The sequence below is a fragment of the Atta cephalotes genome, assembly GCF_000143395.1.
Source record: "Atta cephalotes unplaced genomic scaffold scaffold00007, whole genome shotgun sequence".
Classification (NCBI taxonomy): domain Eukaryota; kingdom Metazoa; phylum Arthropoda; class Insecta; order Hymenoptera; family Formicidae; genus Atta; species Atta cephalotes.
In genome coordinates this window covers 7,120,143-7,131,886 of record NW_012130071.1, presented here as the reverse complement: position 1 = coordinate 7,131,886, position 11,744 = coordinate 7,120,143, and the positions used below count along the sequence as shown (strand labels likewise).

The following is an 11,744-nucleotide window of genomic DNA, read 5'->3' as shown; positions in this document are numbered from 1 at the left end:
TCCTATTAGCTATGATTTATTACATACTGAAATTGGCATTAATTGTGTGGGCGTGCGAGACTTGCAAGAATCAAGCTCAAGAGATTCGCACTACAATTCACGACGTTCTTAACAGCACCAAAGATAAGCACATCAAAGATGAGGTAATAAAAAAAAATTTAATGTATATATTTTTCTGATAACATTTCATACATTAAATTTATTTGAGTATAGTTACGTTTATCAATCTTGCATGTATTTAATAATTTTGCGATTTAATATATTACAGCTGCAATCCTTTTCCATGCAAATGTTACATTGCAAAAATATATTTTCCACCAAAAGTCTCAATATAGACGCAACATTTCTCGCTACAGTGAGTAATCAATCATTTGTTTTATTTAATGAAATGTATAACTATTTTATTTTGCTTTTAGATGATGGGTACCATTACTACATATACGTTAATTTTCCTACAATTCTTGATTATATCTCATTCTTGCGATGAAAATTCTACAATCAATATTACATGAATAATGTATTCCACATAAAAGAAAATAAATAAAAAAAATTTTATTTAATGGGAAAATTTTTCCCATATATCTACAATTTTATATACTAATTATAATAATCCGATTAAATTTTTCAAAGTCGTAATGTAATTGATTCATTATTATTACATTATCATTTGACAACATACTCTTTTATTTTATTAACCATGAAAAGTACGATAGGACAAGAACTTTGAAATTAATTTTTGTCCATAAATTATATCACATCTATTAATTTCAGTTAAAAATATATTAATTTGTTCTAATTTAAATAATAATTTAATTTAATTAATAAATATATAATAAATATAATAGTTTTAATCAGCTATATATGTAATAGACCTGCTATATATTATTAAAAAACTCGATTTATTAATGCATTATTTTTTTGTCTCTTATCACAGCGTATCAGAGTTTCTCAGAATACGCGCAGTAAAATTCAATAATATTACGGTGTACAATATTATTTAATTATTAAGAGAATCTAATTTATAGTATTTTTTAATACATTAATGAGAAAATTTTGTAATTACATATAACATTCTAAATAACGAAGTTTGAAAAATAAATACTGCTGATCAAATTAAATGTTCTAAACATTATTTATTAGAACTAATAGTGACATGCACAGACACGTGAACAAATACTTCAAATTAAGAATATTAAATCTTGTGGAATATTAAATATCGTGATAAAAAAAAACAGATGTTTTCTTACAGTCTAAATGATAAAAAATGTATAGTACCAGGAAATTAAAATTAACTAATTTATGAAAATCATTAATCTGTTGAAATACTATGAAGTCAATATTTTTTATTTTAACAAATATAATGTAAATAATATTGTTAGCACATTACAGTATTTAAGGTAAATTTACCATTTAATGAACATGATCAACCATTTAGACAAAATGACAAAAATTTTTAATATTATGACTTGATACGAATGATTTAAAATAAATTTGTTTTATTAAATTTTTATAAATATCAAATTTATTTCAAATCGTACATATCATTAAAAGCTTAATATTAAAAATTTTTGTCTTTTCAAGAATTGAGTCACGTTCACTATTCATTAACTAGTACATTTTCTTTAGATATTATTACATTAAGTATTGTACTTTATAGATGGACCGAAGAGCACCATGATTACTTTACGACTATAATATATGACAGAATAATGCTTTACTCATCATGGAAGAAATTAGATGTAGTATTATACAGAATTTTGTTACGAGCAAATAAAAAGAAGTTTAGTTCACATATTTATAATGAAATAATAAACTCAAATTGAATTCAAAAGAAGAAGCATTCACTTGCTAAGAATTTGATATCGAAGTGAGTAGATAACGTCACTAATCATTTTAGATATTTATAGAACATAAATTATTATTCACTCAAATATGATATTTTGCAAATTGTATTTAGTCATGTCGTTCATATTTCAGAAGCAAATAATAACAAATGCAAAAAAAAAAAGCAATTCTTCTTACAGATTTTTAAGCATTGATATATCCATATTTCATCTTTTGTCGCATTATTCCCGTACAATGTTAACAGTTGACTTTGAGACTTCAAAACTATATTATATCTCATCGATTACTATTACTTGCATTTTATACGTTCTCGACTAATACTCTTGAAATATAAAAGTTTTATAAAAATGAGCTTTAAGACAGCAACCACGTTTTTTGAGACTTACTGCTTCAATATATTGATCGCTTTTTTAACAATCGTCACACTCGTCATGAGCAATTCACTTGTTTCAGACTATAATAGAAATTTTTTTAGGACTATCTCCGAAATCGTACCGAAATATATAGATTAATTTATACCAAAGACATCTTCGATTTCTTCTACTTTATTTGCCTAATTTCTATATATTTCTTCTACAAAATGCGGATTGATATCTTGAATGATGTTTACATCGTATGTACTTATGTCGATATTTCAGATGCTATACATAAATTGTGTTTGTGTACTAAAAAACCTATTTCAACATCAATAACAATCTTCAACATATGCAAAAATTCCTAATAAACAATGAACCACGTACTCCTACATTATTTTATTACAAATAAAGAGATTCTTGATAATAAAATTTAACATTCTGAAGAAGCAACATACGATGAGCACAGTATAGATGTTGAATAGGATCTTCAGTGTGCAGCTATTTGCTACGGCAATTACAAAATTTTGTCAAATCGGTCTAGAACTGTGCATCTATCTAGTCCAGTGGCATGGGTTAGTCATCAATTTGAATGGACAGGTTGGTAGGTAGTTGTTATCACAATTAGTGTAGTTCTTATCACAATTATGATTTATTACATAATAAAATTGGTGTTAATTGTGTCGGCCTGCGAAACTGACAAGAATCAGACTCAAGAGATCCGCATTACAATTCACGATGTCCTTAACAGAGCCAAAGATGAACAAATCAAAGATAAAGTAATAAAATAGAATTTAATTTATATGTATATATTTTTCTTATTTTTTTTTCTATACATATTAAATTTACTTGAGTAATGTTTATTAATCTTGTACTTAATAATTTTGCCATCTAATATTACAGTTGTAATCCTTTTACAAATATTACATTGCAAAAATATATTTTCCGCTAAAAGTTTCCGCTAAAAGTTTTCAATATGGATGCAACGTTTCTCGCTATAGTGAGTAATGAATCATTTACTTTAATTAATGAAATGTATCTTGTATAACTCTTATTGTGCTTTTAGATGGTGGGTATACCATTACCCTCCATATATATTAATATTTCTGCAATTTTTGATCACATTTCTGTGATAAAAAAATCTGCAATCAATATTACACGAATAACGTAATTCCATAAAAAAATAAAAAAGAATTTTTTATTTTTTATTTTTAAAAGAATTTTTTTTCTATATAAAATTTATGTTCAAATTATAATAATACGATTAAGTTTTTCAAAGATACTATGTTATTACTAATATCGTTTGCGTCTGATAAACATACTATTCTGTTTTGTATTCTTCAAATACAATAGGACAGCAACTTTGAAATTAATTTTTGTTCATAAATTGTATGATATCCATTAATTTCATCAGCTAAAATTATATTCATTTGTTCTAATCTAAATAATAAAATCAATTCTAATTAATTTTATATATTGGGAATAAGTTTCCGCCCTCTTTTTTAATGAAAAAGATGTATTTATTTGAACAAAACGGTACAAAATTAGTTCATTCAAAGTATGCTTCATCGGAAGCGACAACTTTCTTCCACTTTTCAGGTAATAAGCGGATTTCTCAAAGAAAGAAATCTGATTCTTTTGAAGCGATTCATTCATCAAGCCATTTTTTGATTCCTTCATAAGAATTGAATGGCTCTCCGGAAAAAGCCGACTGCCGATTGCATGGACCGGAACAAATAGAAATCTGAAGGAGCAATGTCCGGTGAATACGGCGAATGGGGCAGAATTTCTCACTTCACTCCTTCCAATTATATTTTTATATTTTTTGACTGGTTTTGCAACGTGTGGTCTAGTGTTGTTAGGTAGCAGAATCAGCTTATCGTGCCTATTGTCCCATTTCGTTTTTGTTTCAAAGCTTGGTTCAAACAAATCGCTTCGAACGAATGCCAATATTAGGCTCAAAAGCTTGAACACGCACCTTTCAAATACTTGTATTGCCATTTTATCAAACACATAAGCAATGCTAACGACATCTCTCTAATGGGCAGAAATTATTCTCGTATCCAATAATAAATCTACTTTATATATAAAACTCAATTCATTAATGTATTATCTTTCTACCTCTCACCACAGCATTATCAGACTTTCTCAGAATACGCGCATTAAAATTCAATATTACTTTGGTGTACAATATTATCTAATAATTAACAAAATCTGATTTATAGTATATTTAGTAATTACGTATAAAATTATATATAAATTAAGTTTGAAAAATAAATAACTAATTGATCAAATTAAATGAATGTCGAAATATTTTTTATTAGAACTTACTGTGTGACATACACACAGATACGCGAATATTTCAGATTAAGAATACAAAATTTTAAAATCGTGATAAAAAGAACAAATATTTCTTAATCCTTTAAAGCACACATTTTTCTTTTTAATCTTTTTCTGTGAAATTTGGTATACGGGGGTTTTTCAGGTTTGCTGACTGCGAATCCAAAGTCAAAATATAAAAATATTACATCCAAGACGGATTTAAAAGGGATTAAAAATTCTTAATTAAAATGAATTGTGTACAAATTCGAATTCTAAGACTTTGAAGGATTTTAATTATAAATTAGAAATCCAAATTTGAGAGATCCAGTGAAGTTCAAAATGGCGGATTCAATTTTGGAAGGATTTCTGAAAATTATAAAACTTAATTTATTCATTTCGCTTCTGCCATTTTAAATCAATAATTTTGAATTTTGGAAATCTGGCATTGGATTAACGATCACAAAACTATTCTACACGAAATTTCAAGTTAAAAAACCTGGCCAAAAATAAATTTTTCCGAAAAAAAAGGCAAAAATTTTTTTGATCTTCGTTTATTTATAAAATTATTACAATAAATAATAAGAATTACTAAATTATTTTTAAATAGTCTTCTACTTCTAAGGAAAGATGAAAAACCAAAATGCGAATTAGAAAAAGAAGTTTACGTGATAACGTGGGTTACCACCATGTTTCAAAGGATTAAACATTCTATGTGAATCTTTACAATAAAAATGTACAGTATCGGAAATTATAATTAACTTAACTACAAGAATTGATTTGTTAAAGTAGAGGAAAGTCGCCGATTCTGACGTCTCGAAAGTGACACTGCCTTCTCAGAAACTAACTATTGCACTTTATTAATACTATTAAAATTATGATCTATTTAGCTAATTAAGGAAGTACAAACTCATAATTTATGTATTTGTGTCAAATCAGTTAAAAACGAGTTCTACAAATGCAAAAATAAAATTCTTTCCATTTCCTTTTGCACATTGAGTAGTTTATATAGTGGCTATATTATTGATAATATTACGTCACTTTAAATGCTTATAATTTTTTTAATTTTATTTATATTATTTTTTTTCTCTTAGATTTTCATAACACGATTTTAAATTTAAAATTAGGGTGCTGTGTAAATCGCCACATCTGATTGTAAAATAGACATAAGCTATTTACTTAATCCTTATAATGTTGCTTTATAGTATCAAATAGCTCTATTGGAACTGAAGGCAGTCGTGCATATATGGAAAAACTTTTAAAAAACTATCGCGTTACACATTTGCATCTTGCAAAAGCCGCAGAATAGCATAAAGTAAATATGCATATAATTCAATAAAAATATTTTATAACGAAGTGAAACGTTCTGAAATATCTTATATATATTCATTTGTAAATACTATATACAGATAATTTCTGTAAAAAAAAAAAAGAATAGGGATACGGTAAGCATTACTGCTTACCGTGTCAGTTTTGTCAGACACTCATTTTTGTTTACCTTACAAAAAAAATTAATTATTGCAAAATTGCAAACAGTATTACAAAAACTACTTATACTAACTGATGGAAGATATTTTTCAGTTTGTACTAATATTTTTAAAGTATTATTTTTACCTTTTGTTTAAGAAATATTGTCTAAAAATAAAGTGATATGTTGGTACTTTCCTCTACTATATAATCGATATTCATTATTTAGACAAATATAATGTTAATAATATATAGTTAGCACATTACGGAAATTGCATATGATAAAAATAAAAACTATGTTTTATAGATAAGAGATCAAAGTGCACTATGGTTACTTGACAATTCATATATAACAAAGTCATATATAACAAGAAGTCACTCTTCGTCGCAATAATGCTCGCAGTATCAAATAACAATTTATCAGGTGTAGAAAAGAAAGTAGATTATTTTGATTGACACGTTTGACATGTTTGAAAACTTAAAAATAGAAATTAAAAAAATAATCCTGTAATCTCACATTAATAATTACAGTGAGTAGACAAACATGATTAATAATCTTTAAGCTATATACACATAACACAGATGTTTATTGTTTATTCACACATAGCATTTAACATATTCAACACTAACCATATTCAGCATGTCATTAAAATTCCAGAAACGATAGAGAAACAAAATGCGAAAAAAATGGTCGCTATTTAACGCTACGGATTTTCAAACTTTGATGTATCCTTGTTTCACCTTTGGTCGCATTCTTGGATTATGTCCGTACAAGATTAACAATTCAACTTTTGAGATTTCAAAATCACATTATATCTTATCAATTATTGTTATTTGCTTTTTATGCGTTTTTGAAATGATGTTCTTAAAAAACAGCAAAATTTTTACAAAAATTAGCTTTGAAACTACAATTACATTTCTTGAGGTTTATTACTACAACATATTAATCGCTTTTTTAATAATCATTACAATCATTTTGAGCAATCCGCGAATGCATTTGCTTCAGACTATAATGGATATTTCTTCGGGATTGTCTCCGAAATCGTACCAAAAGTTATCCAAATTAATTCATACCAAGGACATCTTCGGTTTCTTCTACCTTATCCATCTAATTTCTATATATTTCTACAAAACGCGCATTGATATCTTGAACATAATGTTTTTAACATATACAATTCTGTCGATATATCAGATGGATATGCTTTACATAAACTGTGTTTGTTTATTAAAAGCTTGTTTCAAAGATGTTAATAACAATCTTCAACAAATGGAAGAACTCATAATAAATAGTGAATCACGTGTCCCTATGTTGTTTTATTACAAACAAAAAAATCTATTCTTGATAATGAAGCTTAAGATTCTGAAGAAACAACATATGATGATCAGCAACACAGTACAGATGCTAAATACAATATTCAGTATGCAATTACTTGCTTCGACAATCATAACTTTTGGTCAAATAAGTCTAGATTTGTATATCCATTTATTCCAATGGCATGATGGAGTGTTCATCAATTTGAATGGACAATTTAGTGAATTTATCCTATCAGATATAATTTATTACATAATAAAATTGGCGTTAATTGTATGGGCCTGTGAGACTTGCAAGAATCAGGCTCAAGAGATTCGCACTACAATTCACGACGTACTTAACAGCACCAAAGATGAGCAAATCAAAAATGAGGTATAACAAAAATGAAATTTAATGTATACATTTTTCTTATAATATTTTGTTTCTATACATCCAGAGACACGGTAATATCTCGGCGCTAAGAAAACGCGTAGCGTTTTAGAGCGAGACAGTACCGGGTATCTTTATTATCTGTACTTGAGTATAGTTATGTTTATCTTATTAATTTTATACTACTTCATAATTTTGCGATCTAATATTACAGCTGCAGTTCTTTTCCTTGCAAATGTTACATTGCAAAAATATATTTTCCGCTAAATGTTTTAATATAGATGCAACGTTTCTCGTTACAGTGAGTAATCGATCGTTTGCTTTAATTAATGAAATCTATTTTGTATAACTATTTTATTTTGTTTTTAGATGGTGAGTACCATTACCACATATACGTTAATTTTGCTACAATTCCTAATCACATCCCATTCTTACTAAAAATTCTACAATCAATATTATATGAATAATGTAATTCCATAAAAAAAATAAATAATAAAGAAAATATTTCCCATATATACAATTTTATACTAATTATGATAATTGAATTAAGTTTTCTTCAAATATGTAATGAAATCGATTCATTATTATTAATACCATTTGCGCCTGACAACTTACTCTACTACTTTGTTAACCATGAAATACGATAGGACAACAACTATGAAATTAATTTTTGTCCGTATATAGTCATATCTATTAATTTCTCCAGCTAAAAAATATATTAATTTGTTCTAATTTACATAATAAACAATTTTAATCCATTTTATATATATACATATAATAGACCGGCTATATATTATTATAAAACTCAATTCATTAATGTATTACTTTTTTGCCAGCGTATCAGAGTTTCTCAGATACGCAGTAAAATTCATTAATATTTCGGCGTACAATATTATTTAATTAGTAAAAGAATCTAATTTATAGTATTTTAATACATAAATGAGAACATTTTATAATTACATATAACATTCCAAGTTTGAAGAATAAATATTGCTAATCAAATTAAATGGACGGTGTGTTCCAAATATTATTTATTATAACTTGGTAATATATACACACACATGTTAGCAAGTACTTCAAATTAAGAATAGTAAATCTTAATGTTATGGTAAAAAGAATAGATGTTTCTTATACATTGTATATAAAAATAAAAAATGTACTGAACCAAGAAAGTAAAATTAACTAATTTATAAAAATCATTAATTTTTGTAGTCGATACTTTTTATTCTGAGATAATGTCAATAACATATTGTTAGCATATTACAGAAATTACATATAATTACGTTAAAAACTATATTTTAAAAGAAAAAGAATCCTGTAATCTCACACTTGCAATAATAATTACAGTAAGTAAATAAACGATTAATAATCTTTATTTATAGATGTTTAGTGTTTGTTCACATACATCATTTGACAAACCATTATTATTCAGTACATAATTAATATTCCAGAAATGAGAGAAAAACAACATACAAAAAAAAATGGTCGCTATTTAACACTACGAATTTTCAAGCTTTGATATATCCTTGTTTCACCTTTTGTCGCATTCTTATGCCCGTACAAGATTAACAATTTGACTTTCGAGACTTCAAAACCAGTATATCTTATTAATTACTGTTACTTTTATGCGTTTTCTTCTTGATATTCTTGAAATACAACAAAATTTTACAAAAATTAGTTTTGAAACTACAATCACATCTCTTGAGGTTTACTATTTCTACATATTAATCCCTTTTTTAACAATCATTACACTCGCCTTGAGCAATTTGCGAATGCACTTGCTTCAGACTATATATTGGACATTTCTTCGGACTATCTCCGAAATCGTATCAAAAGTTATCCAGATTAATCCACACTAAGAACATCTTCGGTTTCTTTATTAATTTCTACATGTTTCTTACAAAATGCGCATTGACATCTTGGACATAATGTTTACAACGTATGCACTTGTATCGATATATCAAATGGATATGCTATACATAAACTGTAAACTGTATTTGTGTATTAAAAGCTTGTTTCAAAGACATTAATAACAATCTTGAACAAATACAAGATCTCATAGTAAACAGTTTGAATTCAAATCAAAATGTAGAATTATTGAATAAAAATGAATTACATTTGAATAAATTAATGGAAGGTATCTATATTTTTGATATTTTAAAGGATTTAATAGTAAATTTTTTTGATATTTTAAAGGATTTAATAGTAAATTTATTAAATTTAATAAGTTAAAATTTAAATAAAATAATATATACAAGTTGCACGTCATTTTCATAAATAAATAGTTGGAAGACGTCATAACAAAGTAATAATACAGGAATGTGTATTTAGATGAAATAAAATGTGAGAGGAGGAAAAAGTGAAGATCTTATAGTAAACAGTGAACCACATGTTCTTTTGTTGTTTTATTACAAACAAAGGAATCTATTCTTAATAATAAAAAATAAGCTTAAAATTCTGAAGAAACAACATATGATGATCAGCAATACAGTACAGATGTTAAATTTGATCTTCAATGTGCAATTACTTGCTGATCACAACTTTTTGTGAAATCAGTCTATATCTGTATAACTAGTTCAGTGGCATGATGGGTTAATCATCAATTTGAATGGTGAGACAAATTGGTGAGTTGATCCTATTAGCTATGATTTATTATATAATAAAATTGGCGTTAATTGTGTGGGCCTGCGAGACTTGCAAGAATCAGGCTCGAGATCAGCATTACAATTCACGACGTTCTTAACAGTATTAAAGATGAGCAAATAAAAGCTGAAATAAATACTGATATTACAAATGGAGTTTATTGTATATATTTCTTACAATATTTTTATTGTATATTAAATTTACAATATAACATATTGTAGGACCATGTGATAACACAACTGTAGAAATCAGTCGTACACAATCTAGCTGGATCTTAAATGCTTGTATGATTCTTGAATTTATATTCGTGAATTTATATACTATTTATATATGTACGTAATTCCCAGAAACGTGCACCGAAATGATTTTTCGGTCTTTGAAAACGATAACTCTACCGCAATTATCACGAGTTAAATTAACTAGCAATTTAACAAATATTTGATACAATTCACATCTTCAAAACGATCTTAATAATGTTGATTAACATATTAAAATCTGTAAATAATTAATTCTTATTGCGAAAAATATTACCTCGGTCGGAAGTCGAACTCGGATCTCTTGCATTCCGTGCGAGCGTTCTGAGCCTTTAGACTATCGAGGCTTTTTCAAAGATCGAAAAATCATTTCGGCGCGTGTTTCTGGAGACTACATAGTATATAAATTATACATACATAGTATATAAATTCATGCAAGAATCATACATTTAAGATCCAGTTAGACCGCGTTTGATTTCTATAATTTATTAAATTTACTTATGTAAAATTACGTCTATTAATCATGTATTTAATAATTTTGCAATCTAATATTGAAGCTGCAGTCCTTTTCCTGGCAAATGTTATTACGTTGCAAAAATACATTGTTCACCAAATGTCCCAATATAGACATTTCTAGTAATGTTTCTCGCTATAGTGAGTAATCGATCGTTAGCTTTATTTATTTAAAACATATTTTGTGTAACTATTTTATTTGGAATAATAAACATTTCATTTGATTTTTTAGATGATGGACCATTATCACGTATATATTAATTTGCTACAATTCTTGATCATGTTCTATTCTTGCGATGAAAATTCTACAATCAGTATTACATAAATAATGTAATTCTATAAAAGGAAATAAATAAAACACAAACTTTTTTCCATATATCTATAATTTTACGCAAATTATAATAATCCGATTAAATTTTTCAAAGATACAATATAATCGGTTTATTATTGAGAGACAATTGATTATATTTATTATTATTAATATCATTTACATATTACATACTAATACGTTACAACATATAATTCTATTTTATTAATTTTCAAATAGGATAGCAATTTTAAAATTAAATTTTGTTCATAAATAATATCACATGTGTTAATTTCATCAGCTAAAAAAATATATTATTTTGTTCTAATTTAAACACGCACGCACACCAATACTAATTAATT

At 26.4% G+C, this 11,744-nt stretch overlaps 1 protein-coding gene across 1 annotated transcript in view; it reads left to right on the top strand.

Moving 5' to 3' along the window:
* Window positions 1-7,674, top strand: part of LOC105627026 — a 10,104-nt gene extending 2,430 nt beyond the window's left edge. Inside the window, exon 4 of the mRNA XM_012208306.1 lies at window positions 7,177-7,674. Within this exon, the coding sequence (XP_012063696.1) occupies window positions 7,177-7,674 (498 nt within the window). The remainder of the gene's footprint in view (window positions 1-7,176) is intronic.
* Window positions 7,675-11,744: the final 4,070 nt, after the last annotated feature.